This window comes from Lithobates pipiens, unplaced genomic scaffold (assembly GCF_037356315.1).
Source record: "Lithobates pipiens isolate NorthernLeopardFrog02 unplaced genomic scaffold, aLitPip1_a1.2 Scaffold_8, whole genome shotgun sequence".
NCBI classification, from domain to species: Eukaryota; Metazoa; Chordata; class Amphibia; order Anura; family Ranidae; genus Lithobates; species Lithobates pipiens.
The window spans coordinates 284804539-284825791 of record NW_027507903.1 but is presented as its reverse complement, the minus strand read 5'-3'; the positions used below and the strand labels follow the sequence as shown (position 1 = coordinate 284825791).

At 43.9% G+C, this 21253-nt stretch overlaps 1 protein-coding gene across 1 annotated transcript in view; it reads left to right on the top strand.

Moving 5' to 3' along the window:
• Nucleotides 1-3615: 3615 nt before the first annotated feature.
• UTP20 (UTP20 small subunit processome component) overlaps nt 3616-21253 on the top strand; it is a 134727-nt gene continuing 117089 nt past the window's right edge. Inside the window, exons 1-6 of the mRNA XM_077472259.1 lie at nt 3616-3846; nt 8106-8186; nt 10004-10070; nt 14628-14760; nt 17829-18017; nt 19354-19435. Coding sequence (XP_077328385.1) covers nt 3802-3846; nt 8106-8186; nt 10004-10070; nt 14628-14760; nt 17829-18017; nt 19354-19435 — 597 coding nt within the window. The 5' untranslated portion in view covers nt 3616-3801. The remainder of the gene's footprint in view (nt 3847-8105; nt 8187-10003; nt 10071-14627; nt 14761-17828; nt 18018-19353; nt 19436-21253) is intronic.

Below are 21253 nucleotides of genomic sequence, written 5' to 3'. Positions count from 1 at the left end.
TGCAGATAAAACCAGAAGTCTATGGCTCAGTGCAGGTAACATGCAGGTGCATCTGCGGATCAGTTTGAAAGCAGCCCAGTAACTAGAGGTTCGACCGATATGGGTTTTTCTCTGGCCGATGCCGATGCCGATATTTAGAAATCATGGCGGCCGATAGCCGATATATGATGCCGATTTTTTTGGGCCGATATGTTAGGCCGATTTTATTTATTTATTTTTAATCCCCCTTGATCTAACAGACCTTTCCCACTGGGGCGTTTTTTAAGGCGCTTTTGGGCTAAAAATAGCGCCTGTAAAGTGCCTGCAAAATGGCTCCCCTGCAGTCTGTGTGAAAGACAGAGTGCTTTCACATTGAGGCGATGCGCTGGCAGGATCTTAAAAAAAAAGTCCTGCAAGCAGCACGTTTGAAGTGGTGTATACCGCTCCTCCACCACTCCTGCCCATTGATATGAATGGGCACCACTGCCGAAGCGCATGCAATGCGATTTGGCAGCGGTGCTTCATGGGCGCATTTAACCTCTTCCTTGGCCGCTAGCTGGGTTATATGTGCCCCACTAGCAGCCAAATAGCACCGCTAAAATGATGGTAAAGAGCCGCTAAAACTTGCGTTTTACCATCAACGTCTGCCCGCTCCAGTGTGAAAGCAGCCTTCATAAGTGATACAGAAAATTTCTTACACTTAAAGCGGAGGTCCACCCTAAAATGGACCTTCTGCTCATCGGATTCCTCCCCCCCTCCGGCGCCACAATTGGCACCTTTCAGGGGGGAGGGGGGGTGCAGTTACCTGGATAATCCAGGTAACTGCACCCACTTCCGGGCTAGCTCTCTGCGGAAAGGGGCGTACATTACGCCCCTTTCCGCAAGTGCCCGCCCCCTTCCGCAAGTGCCCCGCTGCCTGCTGGGAAACACACAGATCCCAGAGGCAGCGGGGACCGTCCTCATTGCGCAGCGCGGCTCGCGCATGCGCAGTAGGGAACCGGGAAATGAAGCCGAAAGGCTCCATTTCCTGATTCCCATACCCAAGATGGCGGCGGCAGCACTTGAGTGTCGATCTAGAGATCGGCTTCGGGTGCCGACATCGCGGGCGCGCTGGACAGGTAAGTGTCACTATTTTAAAAGTCAGCAGCTGCAGTATTTGTAGCTGCTGGCTTTTAAAAAAAAAAAAAAACGCGGAGTCCCGGCGGACTCCCGCTTTAAACATTTATTAAACAAAACAAACCTCCAATCAGTTTACTTGTATGTATGATCTAGATTAAAAAAAAAAAAAAAAAAAAAACCTATATATTAAATAAAAACGGGTAGTCAAAACTTTTGGACAAAAAAAAAAAAAAATGGGCTAACTTTACTGTTTTTGTTTTATTTTTATTTTTTAAATGGTGTATTTTTTTCCCAAAAAAATGCATTTGAAAGACCTCTGTGCAAATGCCGTGTGACATAAAATATTGCAACAACCGCTATTTTATTCCCTAGGATCTCTGCTAAAAAAATATATATAATTTTTGGGGGGTCTAAGTGATTTTCTGGCAGAAAATACAGGATTTTTACTTGTAAGCAACAAGTGTCAGAAAAGATTTAGTCTTTAAATGGTTAAACTGAGAACTTCTACACACAGAGATGACTTCATTCATTCAGAAGTGTAAACATTGTATCATTTAGTTCTTTTCTTGGCAGTCTGCCCAGAGAGGAGGAAAGTGTTGCTATGACGACTCAGGCAACTCACACTGACTTCTTACAGAAGTCATTTCAAAGTCCCGCTGTAGAATCGGCTTTTTATCAGCACAATCGGCCGATGCCGATTATTTAAAAAACTGCAAATATCGGCCGATATATCGGTCGACCTCTACCAGTAACCACTGCAGAGCAGATATGCACGCTATTTGTTTCCCTGATTAGGCGCAGGAATAACCTTTTTTACTTAGATATGCACATGCATACACTGTGATTTTAGTAATAAACTTACCTTTAATAACAGTCTTCCATTCGGGTATCGTTGGCTGCTGTTGTCCCAGGTAGAATACATTTGGTATCTCCCCACCTGTGACAGGAGTTGGCGCTATACAGGAATCATCAGCTTATGCAGCTCTGCTCTGCAGCTACTTGCTTCTACCACCACTAGCTTCATTCACAACACTGATGCTCTGGGATGGCGGGTCAGCAACCCACGATCTGGGCATGCCAACTCTCCACCCTAGAGCAGGAGGTCACGGGCCACAACAGAGGGCTCGGCGGCCACATGTGGCCCCCGGGCCGCTGGTTGGGCACCCCAATGTAGAATAATCCTGGACTAATAGAGTTAAGTTAAGGCACAATCGACCACAGGTTCGATGGACACAGATTATTATTGTCAGCGTCATCTCGAATCTCCTATCTATAACGAACTGTTGCCAAATCTTTCATTTTTCGGATTCTGCACTTTCGTTATCGATTGCTAAAACGATAACATAAATACCTGAAATTCGGACGAAAACTAATGCACATGTCTAAAATGTACCTTTCTCCATATCACCTCCTCAGTAGTGATGAGCTCTGGCGTATTCGCATGGTCCACGTACTGAGCCCGCCTGGAAGCCTGCGCTAATCATAGGCAGTGAGACATTGCCCCGATGTGCGGCTGCAGAGATTGGGCAATGGCTCACTGCCTGTGATTAGCGCAGCACGTGGACCATGCGAACACGTCTGAGCTCATACTTACTCCTCAGTGCAAGGCCTGGTTCACACCTATGGCGGTTGCAGTTTACATATTCCAGGTGCATTTTGTGTTTTTCAATACACTTTTTTGATCCAATGAAGTCTATGGAACCCAAAAAAAATAATTCCTGGCCCTTTCCATAAAATGCACAGATGTGAACATGACCCATAGGAAACCATGTTAAATGGACCGTAGTATGTTTCTGCAAAACTGAAAATGCAGGAAAAAAAAATGCATACCAGGCCTAACACCATTACTCTCACTGCTTACTGCTTTCACAGGTAACACTGAGAGCCGACTCCTGTGAGGGGCAGGGACATGACTTACTGCCACTATGTGTGTCAATAGATGCACACAGCTTTGGTTCAGGACCCAATGGGATTGCACATGTGCAGGTTCTTCCTTTGCTCCTGGCTTTATACAGGAGGCACTGGAAGATCAGAGGAGCTGACAATGCTGGTGGGGGACTGCAAGAGGAGCAAGAACGCAACCAGTCTGTGCAAATTGTTTATTTATTTTTTGTAAATTAGCTTTTCGTATAACTTTGATAGATTTTTTTTTTTTAAACCAGCATTTGGTGTCACTTTATTAGCAATAGATAAAAAAAAACATTAGTATACCTTGGATAAAGACCTCGTCTCAAGTAAATTATATGTTGTCTAAAAGGTTGATAGTTTCAATGGTAAATTGTCCTCAGAAAAAAATGCTATCTGTATATAATAGGGGGTTACAGTACATCCTTTATAAGGCACTGTATTCTAGAAAAGATTTGGTGTGCTGCATTTGTTCTTCCTGCATACATGAATGTACACTCTTCTCATGTTTCTCTGCTTTGTTATGTACGCAGCTGGTAAAGACCGCCAACCACAACATGGCGCGTCAGCTCACAGCGTTCCACTTCCATGTGGTTGGCAACAAAGCAGCTGCTCGGGATTTCCGGAAGTGCGCCTGTGTTACGTCACTGTCGGCAAAGATGGCGGCGCCCTGTGTCTAGCAACGTGTGTCTAATGTGGATGGGAATGTGCAAGAAATCAAAACAAAACCAGCCATAACATAATAATACTAATTACAGTCAATTTGCGATCGATACGGATTTACGATTGTTGTGAGCCATGAAGACGAAATCGTCTCATCACAAGTCTGAGAACACATTTAAGGTATGTACTGCCATAGTGTTTGCAGGGATCACTTCTATGGGGACCATCATCTAGGACTGACTATGTCCATACTTGCATTATAGTTTAGTTTAACTAGACCTTGTGGAACTAAAAGTCTCAGCATGCCATGTGGAACTCTTGGCGCCATACTGCACTCTACTCTGCTGTTTACATGCACAATGTAATCTTACAAAGAGCAGATCCTGTGTGTTCAGATTTGATGTGTTTGTCATGTGCTTATGATGTTTCAGGTTGTAACTGTCAGCTTTCCATAGAGATAAAATGGGTAATGTAAGGCTTCTTGCTATTTGTTAAAGCACAGGAGTACCACTGTATAAAATACCCCATAAAGATTGGCTATTATACCCCAAATCAGACCTCAGGTGCAGCACCGGCGTTTCATCACATATGGCGACCCATCACATTCGGCTACCTGCTGGACTGCGCAATGCGTGACGCCGCCATATGCGTTCCACCCCTGAGTCCAGGTTTAAGCCCCACCATCCAAGTGGACATAAAGTTAGATTATAATGATGCCGAATGAAGCGAGAGGCCCTGTGTTGGAACGCATATGGCAGCGCCGTGCATGCGCACTCCAGCGGGTAGTAAAATGTGATGGGTAGCCGAATGTGACGTGACACAGGCCTGCCTTAAGCCATGATCCCACCATGAAATGTGTTTGTACGATGGTGTATGTTGTGTAGGATCGGTGAGGGAGGTTCGATACACTTTTACTATATTAAAGTGTCTTAAAAAGACACTATATGTAACTCTGTGCGCTGCAGTGCATTGTGAAGACATGCTGTCAGGTGCGGTGCATAAAACAGCAGAATATTTACATTTTGACGCTACACACTTCAACCTGCCTCTATGCTGTGAACAGGTCACATAGAAAACATTTGTGAGTTGCGGGCCTGTTCACATCAGAGCGCAGTGTGGAAAACCTGCGTTTCCTGCAGTTTCAAAATGCACTGCAGCTGCAGTCTGCAGCATGTGTAAATTTTTACTTAATCACACCCCAAACAGGTTTCAAATGTGTTTGCCTGCACCAGATTGCATGGTACAGTAGTAACATGCGATATATATTTCCTGTGCCTTTTATAACGTAGTGCATGCACTACTTTTGGTGTGGTCTAATGCAATTTCAGCCTATTGAAATGAATGGGCTGATTTCACACAGGAATGTACATCGCATTCCTATGCGATTTATGGTGTGAACTGCCCCTGAGCTTGAGTTGATCTATACAGACAGGTTGTGAATGAACTCTTAAGCCTCACTTCTCCTGTGTGGGTGCTGTATTTCCCCTGGTGCCTTTGCTCCACTGCAACCACAAGCTTTATAGACCTGAATGAAAGAATTAAACTGAGGGTTTTTAGCCATGGTTGTATAGTGACGCGCAGAGTGTTGAGCAATGTAAAGGGGGACTGCACTGCTTATGGGGGTCTGATTTTGGCTAGGAACGAGCTCTGGTGTGTATGGTCCTAGTTCGAGCCCACACGGAAGCTGTGGCCAACACGTTAGCCGCACATGTACACAACCCTTGTATGGATGCAGCTGTGGGGTGGGGAATGCCCCAGCTGTAAATGATTGGCTCAGTGCAGTTGTCAACTTTCTGGTAGTCTTGCACACCTGGATTTCAATGAGGATCCAAGCTCAAATCAAGCCCCATAAGGAGCAGAGCATCCCCTTTACATTGTAATACACATTACTGCACTTCTCTATACAGGCATGACTACAAACTGGGATGAATGTATGAGCCCAACTCAGTTGTTAATGCTATATATATATATATATATATATATCTCTCTAATAATAGGGGTGGAGGAACCTGTACAGTGTCTTTTTTTTCCTTTTACTTTTCCTGTTAGGGTCCATTCACACAGGGGCAACACGACTTTCAACACGACTTTTGGAGGCAACTTGGACACGACCTGAACACGACTTGGGGCGACTTACAACACGACTTTAAGTCGCCCCAGGCCAGGCGACTTTTGCCGTGGCCAATCAGAAAATGAGCTCTCAAGGGGAAACTCCACGCCAAATTTCTGAAACAAAATTTGCCGTGGGTTCCCCCAAACCCTTCCAAACCACTTTGACCTACAGGTAAGCCTAGATTAAGGCTTACCTGTAGGTCCAAGAAATATCTCCTAAACCTATACGGTTTAGGAGATATTTGCCCGAAGACAGGCACCGCTGTCTAGGGCGCATGCGCCGTAGACAGCGGCGCGCAGGCGCACTGAGCGCGGCATTTCCAACAACGGAGCTGCCGCGCGTGTCGGCTCCCGTGCACATGCGCGGGAGTGATGTCATCGCGGCTCCGCCGAATGACAGCGGCGGAGCTGCGAGACCCCACCGAAAAGATGGATGCGCCGGACTACAGGGGACAGCGGTGACATCGCTGGCTCATGTGTCAGGTAAGTGACACATAATGGGCTACTATGCGATGCATAGTAGTCCATTATGCTTTGCCTTTGCAGGGAATGAAAGAGGAAGTAAACCCATTAGGGTTTACTTCCTCTTTAGGTCTGGTATGGATTTTAAGGGGAACCCCCTACGCCGAAAAAACGGCATGGGGTCCCCCCCAGATTCATACCAGACCCTTATCCGAGCACGCTACCCGGCCGGTCAGGAAAGGGGGTGGGGACGAGCGAGGGGGCCCCCCCTCCTGAGCCGTACCAGACCGCGAACCCTCAACATGGGGGGTGCCTTGGGGAAAGGGGGGCCGCGCAGCCCCCCCCACCCCAAAGCACCTTGTCCCCATGTTGATGAGGACAAGGGCCTCTTCCCGACAACCCTGGCCGTTGGTTGTCGGGGTCTGCGGGCGGGGGGCTTATCGGAATCCGGGAGCCCCCTTTAATAAGGGCAAGGGTTGTCGGGAAGAGGCCCTTGTCCTCATCAACATGGGGACAAGGGGCTTTGGGGTGGGGGGGCCGCGCGGCCCCCCCTTCCCCAAGGCATCCCCCCCATGTTGAGGGCGTGCGGCCTGGTACGGCTCAGGAGGGGGGGCTGCTTGCTCGTCCCCACCCCCTTTCCTGGCCGGCCGGGCAGAGTGCTCGGATAAGGGTCTGGTATGGATCTGGGGGGGACCACCACGCTGTTTTTTCGGCGTAGGGGGTTCCCCTTAAAATCCATACCAGACCTAAGGGCCTGGTATGCTCTTGGAGGGGGAACCCATACCAATTTTTTTTCATAAATTTGACGTGGAGTTCCCTCTTGAGAGCTGATAATTCTGTGAGAGTCGCCTCCGTATAGACGGAGATCCGACTTGGAGGCGACCTCCATTGAAATCAATGGATACCGGTCGCCTACAAGTCGGATTGAAGTAGTACAGGAACCTTTTCTGAAGTCGGAGCGACTTCGGTAGTGTGCATTAAGACGGCTCTCATTCACTTACATTGATTTTTAAATGTTGTCCGACCTGAGGCGACTAGGGGTGACCTGAAGTCGGATCTGAGTTGCCCCTGTGTGAACGGACTCATAAAGGTACACCTGTACTTATAGAGTAACCATTTAGCAGTCAGTTGCCATTCCTCTTGTGCGTGTCTTACTTCATCCAAGGGAATTCTGATTGGTTACTATGAGTCACTGCACCAGAAATCAGCCTGTACACATGAAGCCTCATTCACACTTGTGGATACGGCAGGGAGGCGACCTCTTGGTCTATAAAAAAAGCAATGACAAGCACTATGTTTCTGCACCGCTGTTTGCATGTATTCACACATCCGGCAGTTACCTGTGGCTAGAGACAGATGGTCAGCCCCGCGCTTAGAAAGAATAATCTGTCCCTAACCCGGGTACCTGCTGAATGGCCAAACACATGAAAACAGCCACGACTCCTGTCAGCCTGTCATTGCATTGTTGTTTGCACACATTTGTTAATTTTCCGCAGGAATACGGTGTCTTGTGGTATTTGCAAGTGTAATTGAGGCCTTTATTGAATAAGGCCATATACTTCCTAAAACATTTTAGGCAAAATAATCTGGCATGTATGCATACATCTGACAGTCATATGTTGAGATCTGTCATCGGTTTACAGTGCAACCTTGTCAAACTGCCCTTTATTGAAACAATTGCTGTAGCTGCATGTTCTAAAGGGGGCTTTTTGCTACCAATGTCTTAGGTGAGGTTATTGAAGGCAATCATTGAATTGTGTAACCATGACTGGCCGAGTAGTGCATAGAAGCATCAAAAGGCTGAGAATAGGAGTTAAAACAAAAAAAATACTCTGATCATTAATATTTGGTATTTTTATCTGCAGTTCCAGACATTTTCAGAAAGACTAGCAAATGTGAACATTGATATTATACACCGCATTGACCGAACAGAGAGCTATTCAGAGGTAAGGATTTATATTTCTCTTGTGTGCCCTGCATATTTTATATCTGACTTCACTGTACCAAAGGCCCAAATTCCTAATGTTTTTGAAATGTGTGTGGGTAAAACATAATTGTGCTGTGCCTGTATTGGGAGAATATAAATACTTTGTACATTGCTATAAATACAAATGTAACAAAAATAATTTATTCAACGCTGCATTGAGCTTTTTAATGGTGGTATTACAATTTAATGAAAACAATGACCCTTTTATTTTATTAGCTTTGAGTGGTAGGCATAGCAAAATAGGAATGGCATATCTTGAAATTCAAGCCACTATGCATGAAAAAAAAGGTAGAGAATAGGGGAGAAGTAAGATCATGTCAAGAGGCAGATGTCACCAGTAAAGTTGGCCGTACACTAGTAGATTTTTATGTACATACATTTTGAATGATAATTCTTAGTACATTTGAGGACTTGACGAATGTCTTTTGAAAGTGCTTCAAAATTGCTTTCAAAGTGCTGCTCTGCCCATCCAGCGGTCACTTGAGCGCTGGGCTGGAGAAGGGGGCAGGAGCAGCTGGTTCAGCCTTTCAGCACCTTGCTGAGAGGCTGAGCCAGCTGCTGGTCCAGGTATCTTAAAGGATCCCAACATTAAAGTCGGGATCTCTCCAGAGCCTGGACCAACTGAGCGACATCAGCCAACAGCAGGCTTTATTTAGGTGACTATTGGGTCACAGGAGTGCAGAATGAAGTGTACTCTTGTGACCTACAGGAGAAGTAGGGCCAGAAGAGTTTTGGCACTACTTATCCTTTAATACATTCTCTACATTAAAGTGAAAAAAATCCTTCCAATATTAGTTCCACCCAGTCCCCCAAATACTTACCTGGCTCCTCTTTCAATCCAGCGATGTGCCCATCTGCAGCAGCACTTCTCTCTTCCACTCCTCACAGAACACAGACACAGGGTCGTTGGCTCCTGCTGCTTTCCTTCAAAACCTATAAGAAGGGTGGGGGGGGGGCTTCTGAGCCATGCTTTGTGTGTCTGGATGCCTGCATGAGTGCCCCACAGCTTGCTATGGGAGCACCCAGAGAAGTGGAGGTGAGACAACATCGGCGGATGAAAAAAAAGACCACTCTGTGCAATACCATTGCACAGAGCAAGTAAGTATAATGTTTATTATTTTAAGAAAAAAATTGTACCAACCACTTCAACCCTTTCATAATCACTTAATTTCATCTTTTGTTATGAATAGTTGAAGTTTGTTCACCGCTGTCTGAGGGATGATTTACGCTTTGGGGGTGGTAAAAAAAACATGCAGTTGAACTGTGTTTTTTACTGCTCCCCGTTGGCCCTCGCTTAAGCTGAAAGGGCAGCAAATAAGGGTGCTCACATGCTGTGAAGCTTTGCTTTATGGTTGCAGCACAAATGATCCCCTTGTCATGTTGGGTGGCCAATAGCTGCTAAAATCCCATTTATACACCCCATGTTAAAGAAAAGCTGTACTAAGAAATATTTAGCTCTTTGAATGCTCTCCTTTTGTGAATGCTAGTTTTATGATTGTCAAGTCGATCCAGAGGTTTCAGTGCTTTGAGCCACTGACCTGGTATGCGACTCAGAAGCTTGATTTTGCTGTGACATTCGCTAGCTGCTTACATGTTTCAGGTCTGTGACACAGTTCTAAGTTTGAGTCCAGAGGAAGACAAAGAATCAAGCATTTTCAGGAGATGATTGGCATTGGCAGCTTCCTGTTTTCTCTCAGTACTTTCCCTTTGTGCTTTTCTAAAGCTAAAATCTTCTAAGAGTGTGCACCTGATTTTGGTATCCTTTGCTTGCATTAGGATGTTGAGACGTACTTCTATGAAGCATTACAGAAATGGCGGGATCTGAACCTTACGGAGAATTTTGGTACGTATGAACATTTTTTTTTTAATAAGGATTTTGGCAAGATGGATAATACGTATTCAGTCAGGAGAATACCCATGTTTTGCCCATGCCATGTTTAGGGTAAAACGTTTAGTAGTAAAAGGTCAGATGTCTGACTGATTTGAGGGTAGTGTGGTATATGATCTTCCTATTCTAAAATCCGTTACTGCTTCAAGCTTCTTTGTAACTTGTTTGACAGATTTCAGCAGCGGTGCTCCCTTGCACATACCGTATATACTCGAGTATAGGCCGACCCGAATATAAGCCGAGGCCCCCAATTTACCCCCAAAAAAACTGGCAAACTTATTGACTCGTGTATAAGCCGAGGGTGAGACATGCCTGTCCATCTCTGTGTGTGTGTCCGTCCATCCCTGTGTGTCCGTCCATCCCTGTGTGTCCATCCATCCCTGTGTGTGTGTGTGTGTCCATCCATCCATCCATCCCTGTGTGTGTGTGTCTCCATCCATCCATCCATCCATCCCTGTGTGTGTGTGTCTCCATCCATCCATCCATCCCTGTGTGTGTGTGTATCCATCCATCCCTGTGTGTGTGTGTGTCTCCATCCGTGTGTGTGTGTGTGTGTGTGTGTGTCCAGCCTACCTGTGTCCCGAGCCTTTGTCCCGAGCCTCCGTCCCGTGCCTTGCCTCCTTGTCTCCGTCCCGTCCCGTCCCGTGCCGTGCCTTGCCTTGCCTCCGTCCCGTGCCCTCTTCGTCGGCGCCTCGGCGGCCATTGTAAAATTCAAAAGCCGCGCCTCCGCCTTCGCCTGTGATAGGCGGAACACTGAATTTCCCAGCAGCCTGTGTTCCGCCTATCACGGACATCGTATCATCCTCGTCCGTAGTACGAGGATGATACGATGTCCGTGATAGGCGGAACACAGGCTGCTGGGAAATTCAGTGTTCCGCCTATCACAGGCGAAGGCGGAGCCGGAGGCGCGGCTTTTGAATTATAGAATGGCCGCTGTCTGTCTGCTCGACACGCTGATCGAGCGGGCAGACAGCGATGACTCGAGTATAAGCCGAGGGGGGCACTTTCAGCCTCAAAAAAGAGGCTGAAAATCTCGGCTTATACTCGAGTATATACGGTAGCTTTTTCAACAGTTAAGCAAATCTCTGTGTATGATGAGGAGCACTTACAACCACTGTAAATCCTACACAGCACAGTCCTTTTAAATTACCCAGGAATACAGCATATTGTAAAGATGAGGAGGTGTAATAACTACCCCTACTCGCTGAAGGTTCTGAGTGGGGTTGCACCGATGTAATTTTTTTATTTTTATTGACGAGTACCAATACTTGTGCTTAAGTACGCACTGATGCCAAGTACTGATACCTTTGCGGTGCAATTTGAGCCCATACAAAATGAATGGGCTCAAATCGAACTGCAAAGAATCACATGTGATTTGAACAGGATTGCGGTGCGATTCCTGTCTGAATCAAATGCAGATTCACGCACCACTCCTGTGTGAACCCAAGCTGTAGTCGCTATGAGAAGCCTGGGTTCACACAGGAGTGGTGGTGGAAACAGTATGAGATTCGGAGAGGAATCGCACCGCATTTCTGTTCAAATCGCAATTATTTGCAGTGTGATTTGAGGCCATTCATTTTGTATGTGCTCAAATTGCATTAGATCTGGGCATCAGAGCGTTTGCAAGAATATTCGTTATCGATGCAACTCTAGTTCTGAGGAATTGTCTAATTCACAGGCAAAGTGGTTGGAGGAGGATCTACCTCATTTCATGCCCTCCTCAGCAGAAAAACAAATAATTTGCCTTAACTCCTTCCCAACCAGCATTGGCATTTCACTAAGGGGGTCTGTACGCCTGGGGAGTGTGGCTGTCGCATAGTGGGGAATCCGTCCTGTCAGCTCCTGATCATGGGAGACTGAGAGCTGTCTATGACAGCTCAGTCAGTGTGCTGGGAGTATGTAGTGAGCATGCGCTCAGCAGGGAAAACTTGGCTGTCTATCGATGCATATGTGTGGTATAGGGACGTTAAAGCCCATCCTTTTTTTCTCCTTACATATGCATTAGAGGGGCAGGTGAAAGAAAGGAAAGAATCTTGCTTGCTGTTCTTCTAAAAACCTTATAACTAGGGAAGCGGCAAAAGACAGCCAAGTTATTAGGGCATGTAGAGGTGATCAGAAAAAATAAACAAAGAATTTCTCCTGCGCTTGTGAAGGCGTTGCTAGTATAGAGTGGTAGTACTTTCAAAGGGAGGGAATTAAAAGGTGATCATGCGTGTCCTGCTACCTAAACTGACCAGGGTTGGGTAGGGGTACATTGTACCCCATACTCATTCACATAGGGTGGGGGGCCGGTATCCGGGGGCCCCCTTATTAAAGGGGGCTCCCAGATTCCGATAAGCCCCCCGCCCGCAGACCCCGACAACCAACGGCCAGGGTTGTCGGGAAGAGGCCCTTGTCCTCATCAACATGGGGACAAGGTGCTTTGGGGTGGGGGGGCTGCACGCCCCCCCTCCCCCAAGGCACCCCCCCATGTTGAGGGCACGCGGCCTGGTACGGCTCGGGGGGGGGGGGGGGGGCGCCCGCTCGTCCCCACCCCCTTTCCTGGCCGGCCAGGTGGCGTGCTCGGATAAGGGTATGGTGTGGATCTGGGGGGGACCCCCACGCCGTTTTTTCGGCGTAGGGGGTTCCCCTTGGAATCCATACCAGACCTAAGGGCCTGGTATGCTCTCGGAGGGGGAACCCATACCAATTTTTTTTCAGAAATTTGGCGTGGAGTTCCCCCTTCAGAGCTAATAATTCTGTCAAAGTCTCCTCCGTATAGACAGAGATCCGACTTGGAGGCGACCTCCATTGAAATCAATGGGTACAAGTCGCCTACAAGTCGGATTGAAGTAGTACAGGAACTTCTTTTGAAGTCGGAGGCGACTTCAGTAGCATGCATTGAGATGGCTCTCATTCACTTACATTGATTTTTAAATGTTGTCCGACCTGAGGCGACTAGGGGCGACCTGAAGTCGGATCGCAGTCGCCCCTGTGTGAACCGAGCCTGAAGCAGCAGCACCCTGACAGTCATCCTTTTCTCTTGAATGCTTGTTCCCAGTCAGCACATGTGTGTGAAGTCAAGCCTGATTGGCTCCCAGTGCTCCTATGGATGGAGAGGCTGAAATCAAAACAAATTCAACTTAGTTGTGCTAGTTCTTTGTAGAAATACAGTTAATTATTTTTAAGAGACTGCATACTTTTTTTTTTTATATCTGCCCTGAGTGTTGCTAGAGGTCATGTCTTCCATTAGGTCATGCCTGTTTAACTAGATTGACTAACATAAAGTATAGATAAATAAACCTGAGATGTTGAAAGTGTCTTTTTGTGAGGTTAGAGTTACTCATGTGCATGTAATTGATGTATATAATTTTGCATTTAATTTTGCAACATGTATATTGCCAATTAGTAGTTGATATGTTCATTCACAGGAGAAATGTAACCATGACCTGATCTATGAGCTGTGTATGGTGCAAGAAATGGGATGTTAAGGAAGTATGGATATCTACTTCTGTGTAATTACCTTAATAAAACCTGCATGTGTATTTTATGAGCCTTTAGTGACTCAGTTGATGGTTGTTATGCATCTTTTTGTTCAAAAGATTTTATTGGGTTTACAAAAAGAGATGTCAAAGTACAGCTAGAGCCTGACGTTAAGGTAACTGGGAAAACTGTAGGTACAAGTACGCGTGTAACAAAGTAAGACACGGTGGGGGGATTTGTTTATTACCATGTTGAGGTTCTAGGCCAGTGATGGCAAACCTTGGCACCCCAGATGTTTTGGAACTACATTTTTAAAAATACACTTCATTATCCATTAATGAATGCATAACTGCATTAATTGGTGTTTTCTTTAAATCTTCCCGCACTTTAGCTTTAAAGTAACTCTGTCACCAGAGGTTGTGTTTTACCCAATAGGTCATGTGTGTAAAAGGAATACCTAACTTTCTGGCAGCCTGTGTCTTATAAATCTGCAGTTTCTCTGGTTCCTAGTCACTGAAAATGGTCTAAACATTTCCTATCCCGCCAGCTGATATGGTTGCTTCCATCGGCTAATATATCTCTACAGAGCAGGTGGGGAGTAAGTACTAACTAATCCAATGGTTCAATACTTGCAGCGACTTGGGAACAGAAATGCTGTGGCGTTTTAATAAATGCGCCCCAAAAAAGGTAAATGTATTAACAGTTTTACAAGTGGACTATTGGGTAAATGTGACCCTATAGTGAGAAGTTCACTTTAAAATAAAATCGTAAATGAACTTCAGATATTTTATTTTTGAGGGGGTACATACCTTGTGTCCATGCCTGACATCTGGACACCTTTCTGTAACCCCCCTAAGTATTTATCAGTGTGTTGGTATTCAAGGTCATTGGACTGTAATACTGTGCTAAACTCTTCATACTTTAAGTGTGGAATGCAAATAAACGTATAGCATTATTGTGTACTGTACCTAGGATCCTGGATCCGTTAGACTGTTTGTTAGTAATTAGAATGTAATGATGGAAGGATGGCTGTTTTTTTATTTTTTTCAGTAACATTCTACCGAGAATTGTCCAATAAGTGCCAGTCATTCCATCTGCTGGTTTATAATCAGAATACCATAGTCCAAAGCCTGAAGACCCACTTACACATAAAGAACAGCCTTGCCTACCAACCTCTGCTTGAGTATGTATGCAATTCCTGCTGTAATATAACACATGAAAATAACTGTCTTCTCTTGTAAAAGCTAAAACTGGAGAGTGTAACATCTGGTGCAACTCAGAAACCACCGGCTCCCATTTTTTTTTTTGTCAAAGCTTAATTGAACAAACTGACGTTAGAAGCTGATTGGCTCCCATGCACAGCTGCACAAGATTTTGCACAATATAGTTTTAGTAAATCAACCCCAATGTGTAGATGAAATAATTATTTTAGTTTTATTTAAAATACAAAATGGCTTTGTTTTTTTTGTGTAGACCCTGGTGTAGACAATGCTCTAATTTTCTTTTTAGATATAATATGTATGGGTTAATTTTTGTCTGGAAGGTACATTTTCTAGCTGTATGCATGAGATGCATTCGTTTTTAGGTGTGTGTGTATATATAATATTATATAGTATGCTCATCTAAAACATTTGTTCTTAGTTTTGGATAAAGTGGGGTTTTTACTGCTAACCAGGACAATGTTGAACAGATATGCAAGGATGTGATCAGCTTAGACGAACGCTACTATTAGCAAAGTTATACGTATTGAGCTCTCTAGTGTACTCAAACACCCGACAAGTCTCATACTCTCATGTTCCTTGCTGTGCTGAAATTTGCTGTGGCTTGGTACTGCACAATAATTAGTTGGGATTCGATCCTTTCATAGATATGCTCTATAAACTCCATTCATTCTGTGAAGAGTTCGTTCTTTGCTTGTCCTGGTCTAGTTCAAAATCTCCTTACTAATATCTGGCAGGGAAGATTTTGGAGCAGAGGCTGAGCTGCACAGGGAAGACTCGGAGGAGAGTAACTGTAAAGGATTTTTTTTTTACAAAAAATAACAAACATACATGTTATATTTCTTGCTCTGTGCAATGTTTTTTGCACAGAGTAACCCCGATCCTCCTCTTTTGGCCCTCCACCTGGTGCTCCTGGCATATCCTGCCTTCCGAGAACCCCTCCAACAAGCCGCTAGCTAGGGGGTACTCGTGCAGGCTCTATTCTGAGCTACACTGTGTGCGTCTGTTGACACACAGTCCACCTCGGGCCCAGGGTACATTAAGGTAAATAAAAAAAAATGGCCTTTACATTCACTTTAGGCTCTATTCCCAACCTGGTCATTTTGGGATCATGGCAGAATCATTGTGATTCTGGCCACGATCTCAAAACGCACTACAATCGCAAAATGCAGATTCAGGTGCAATTAATTTCAGTGACACCTAAAGCATAGTGTGGTTTTTCCTCGATTGTCAGCTGGCAAATATCGCCTGAAGTTGTCGCCCAAAAGAAGCTTGTTCTTTTTGGGCGACAAGCTTCATGCGATGCAAATTGCCGAACTTGCGTTTTGTGATCGGAGTGCATTTTGAGATTGGGGGTAGAATCGCAGCAATTCTGCCTTGATCCCAAAACACCCATGTGTGAATAGAGCCTAAGGCCCCTTTCACACTGACGTCACGTTCAGGCCCGCCTGTCAGTTTTTCAGGCGGACCTGAACGGGTGCTCCATAGAGCTCTATGGAGCGTCGGATGTCAGCGGTGACATGTCCGCTGACATCCGACCCGCTCCGATCCAAAAAGTGTGACGGAGGAAAAAGCTATTTTTCCATCCGTCATCGGATCGGGTGACGACGGGCACTGCGGTCCGTCGTCATCCGATCTCCCATAGGGGAGAGCAGCGGCTGTGACAGGTCTGTCCCTGCGCAGTGTGCAGAGACAGACCTGTCATCTTCCTGCTCAGCGGGGATCGACGGAGTGAGCAAACGGATATCCACGGGGCGGATCAGAATTGATCCGCCCCGTGTGAAAGGACCCTAAATCTTGTTCCTTTTTTATTTTTTTATTTTATTCATCGTTCAAAAAAAAAAAAAATGATGAATACAATTTCTATAACACATGTTGTACAAGAATAATAGTGATAAACAAACATCCTTATCCAAGTTGCAAATGATCAAAATATATGCATCATGCTCTAAGCCTACAGCATCTTATCAATAAAACTGTCTGAAATAAAAATCATTCACATCTGTTTGGTTATCAATGGAATTGTAAAGCAAAAACAAAATAAACTAAGTATAAACATTTTTGAAAATAATGCACTCCACCATTCTGTGAGTACTCAAAAAAACAAAAGAAAAGAAAACTCAGTGCTGCTCCCATGTACAGTGAACTCCATACTGTCCAGTTGCATACTTGGATTATTATGCCACCCCCATACATACTACATCTCTTTGTCCCCAGAAAACAAGCTAATCCAGCCAGCCCATATTTCGTCAAACCTTTTTGGGGCAACCCCTAGCAGTATATGTAAGTTTGTACATTGGCAATGCTCTGTTAATTAGTTCCACCCAACATTAAAGAGATGGAGGGACCTGGTCCTTCCATCTTAGTGCCACTGCATTTTCCGCATAAAAAAAAAAAAAGACTATCCTTAGTAGGGTTTTTGTTGGAACTAGATATATCCTCTTCCCCAAAGTCCCCCAGGAGGCATCTAGCTGGAGAATAGATATTGCGGAGGGCTAGTTCTTTTATGAATTTCAGGCTAGCCACTCAGAATCTCCCCACAAGGAAGCAGAGCCAAATCATAAGAAAATAGTTTTCCTATTTATTGTATGATATTATAATATGAACAGAAATGTTTCTAATCTAGATAGATACATACACCAGGAGCCAAAGTTTTTTTTTTTAATATATCTTTTTCAAGCATTGATCATCGGTGCATTTATCATAAAGTAGTTTTATAATTAGTGTAATATACAGTAACTATATGTACTGTTAGTCTCAATAGACAGACACCTGTAGCAGTACTCCTTTAGTTACCTCTATTTATTTTACATTTAATTTTTTATAAAAATAAGTAAGCATAGGAATCGCCCACGCAGGGGCTAAATCATGGTTAATTTTATTATTTTACATTTATTTTAACTCTTAGCATAGTTTGCGTCTTAACTGTATAATGACCCAGCTGTACTGAGTATATTACAATATGCAGAATAGAGAATCTCTAACTTTTTTCTGTTATGGTACAGTAACACTTGTGTTTTTTCCCATACAGTCTGGTGGTCCAGCTGGCTCGAGATCTGCAGGGTGACTTTTATCCACACTTTCAAGATTTTTTTAAAGCTATCTCTTCATTATTGGACACGAAGGACACTCAATTGATAGAATGGGCCTTTACATCCTTGTCTTATCTGTACAAGTACCTTTGGAGGATGATGGTGAAGGACATGCCTACCATATACAGGTGCCTAGAAAGATGCAATTTTTGTGTGTCTTCCTTCCTTGTTTTCTTATTTTTTTTTTCTTTTTACGTATTGTATTTTAAGTGTGAAAAAGTGTACCTGTTCCAGAATGGAAAGTGTTTGGGATATAGCAAACAGTGCTGAAGAATTATCTTAGGAAGCAACATATGCTGGAAAATAATGCAAATTGAATGACTGCAGGCAGTATGTGCAGGAGAGATGTCCAGAGGGTATGGCAGAAGATAGTATGTGCAGGGGAAAAGAGCTGGATGCTTACGGGTTAACATATATTCCTGGGGACTAAATGCTAAGGAGATAATGCACATGGGCTGAGGAATGGACATTGTAGGGTTATCACATATTTTGGGGACAGGACAAGGGTGAGACACCTAAGCTTGGGAACTCAACAATGCAGCGTTAATGCTTATATGCTGGGGACAGGATGCACACACATTGAACTCCGTTCCACCACCTCCAGCTCTCACCCTTGACTCCCTGCTCACTTCTGTCACTTGTAAACACAGAAGCCTTCTGTTTTTTTATAAGAACAGCTTTCCTCTCAGTTGCTCGTGGCTCTCACAAATCCCTGTCTGCCCTGTAAGCACTCAGGGCGGGGACAGATGCCGACCAATGATCTCCCAAGATGAGAGAGAGAGAGTTGGAGCAGCCTACTCTGCCAGGATGTACTAGAGCCTGGCTGGGGTAGGTGAGATATGAGAGAGCTTTTTGTTTTTTGGGGGGGGGGGGGGGGTGGGTCAAAGGAATGGATCGGGACTGAGTGGGGAGATTGGTGCAGAGATCTGAGCCAAGGAGGGGGAGTGGAGGTTAGATGTGGACAGCCTGTGAAAGAGCTAAACCCTGCACACTTGAACGCTGCGCTCTGTGCTTAGCGCCCTCTTGAACTCTGAGCTTAGCGCACCCCTAAACCTTGCACATTGCACTTGGTGTACTCCGGAGCTGTATGTTACACACTCCTGAACTCTGCATACATAGTCTTACAGATACAACTGGCCCTTTTAGGGCTTATGCGGCCCACAATGAAACTGAGTTTTATACACTTGTTACTGGAGAAAGACCAATATATGTGCCCTCCAGTGGCAAGTCCCCCAGAAGCAAAAGGAAGCACGTACATATTACTCTCAAAGAAGAGATGAAACTATCTCGTTAAAACAAAAATTTGATCTAGGCATTTATTGTTAAAGCTGCCAAGGATTCTAATATGGTATAAAGGTAATTGATGTTAGTTTTCTTTTTTTACATATACAGGAATATATAATTGTCTAATAAATGTTACCTTGCAGAAAGCAATCATCCTGAATTCATTTTTTTATACTGCAGTTTATACAGCACTCTGCTTGCCCATCACAAAGAACACATCCGAAATTTTGCTGCAGAGAGTTTTGCATTCCTAATGAGGAAGGTAAGTCACCTGTGACTAGTCACTCTCCTCCAGGAGCCGCACAGCCAAAGTAGTGTTGCTTTCTCTCATTATCATATTCTATGTTGGGTTTATTTCTAATGCAAAATGTATAGCGGAAAACAGGTTAACAAGTTCCACTCTGACAGATATGGAAGTTTTGTAGGTTGATCATTTTACAGGGTGTTTTTTCAGAAAAAAGAAAATCTGGTAAACCAAACTGTGATCGTTTGAAGATGTAAAATTATTAAGGGCAACTGATAGAATTGAGAGATGTCAAAAGGTTTTACCAGCTTCGGGCTAAATATTTCTCCACATACATTTTTTGAATGATATTATCAGTACAAATGATTGTTATATGCACAGGCTTATTGTGTTCTTTTAAGATATCTACTACTGTTCCAGGCGCAGAACAGAAAAACAACAATTACCTTAATGCCATACAATTCACTCAAAACATCTGAAGTCGCATGTCTCTTTTTTTGTTTACTTTTGGTGTTTTAAAATCCTCTAAATTATCAGCCTGTAGACAATCGGTCATACAAAGATTTTTGCATTCTTAATTTCTGAAGACCAGGCCTTTTCTGGCACTTTTTGTTTATAAGTTTAAATCAGTGTTTTTTGCTAGAAAATTACTTATAACCCCCAAACATTATACTTTTTATTTTTTTATTTTAGCAAGACCCTAGGGAATAAAATGGCGATCTTTGCAATTTTTTTTTTTAAAGATTTTTTTTTTTAATGAATAATAATTTTAAAAAAAACAATATTTACCCTAATTTTTTGTGTAATATGAAAGATGTTACGCCGACTAAATATATACCTAACATGTCACGCTTTAAATGCCTTTACAGGTTACCTGTTTAGAGTTACAGAGGAGGTTTAGCATTAGAAATATTGCTCTTGCTCTAACGTTCGTGACGATACTTCACATGCAAACACTGTTTACATATGCGGGCGCTACTTGCATACATAGGTTAGCTTCTGTGCACGAGCATGGAGGGATGTGGGCAGTTTCATTTTTTATTTTTATTTTTTTTATTTTTCTTATTTATATAATTTTTTTATATTTTTTTTTACATTGTCCCTTTTTACATATTTTTTTTTTTTTTTTTTTGATCACTTTTATTCCTGTTACAAAGAATGCAAGCATCCCTTGTAATAGAAATTAGGATAACCTCTTTAAGCTTTAAACACAAAAGATCAAAAAAAATAATTGTTTACTTCCACCCTGTCACAACATTGCTCCAGTCCTCCAAGGCCATAGAGGCAATCTAGTCTTTTATTGGCGCTGTGACCAACCAGCCACACCATAGAATTGTTTCTGGGGCAAGCCGGCAAGCTTAGAAGACACGGCAGGGTGGGGTCCCCTGTCCCCGTGGGTGGGAGTGATGTTCCCTCCCACTGTTTCTGAAAGTGTTCCAGCGGCACATGAGCCTATTGAAATGCTTTTTAGAGTAAACCAGCCAACGGCTGAGAAAAAACAATACCGGGTTTATGGCTGATATCTTCAGCCATTATCCGGTAAACCACTTGCAAAGCGCAATGTTATAAGTATGTATTATGGTCAGCAAGTGGTTAAAATGCAGAAATAACACTCTCCTACAGGTTTATAAATTAATAATGCTGTCATATAGCCACAGGTTTGTCTGGCAAATACCCCCATATATAGAACTTGGTAAAGATATACTATTATATTTATACATATACAGCTTGGTGAAACCCTTGTTGCCTCTATTGATTCCAATCACTCTGTTGAATAGCTAGAGGTCTTTAGAATCTGACATTTTCTGGGGTTGTCCGATTCCTACATCTCCTTGC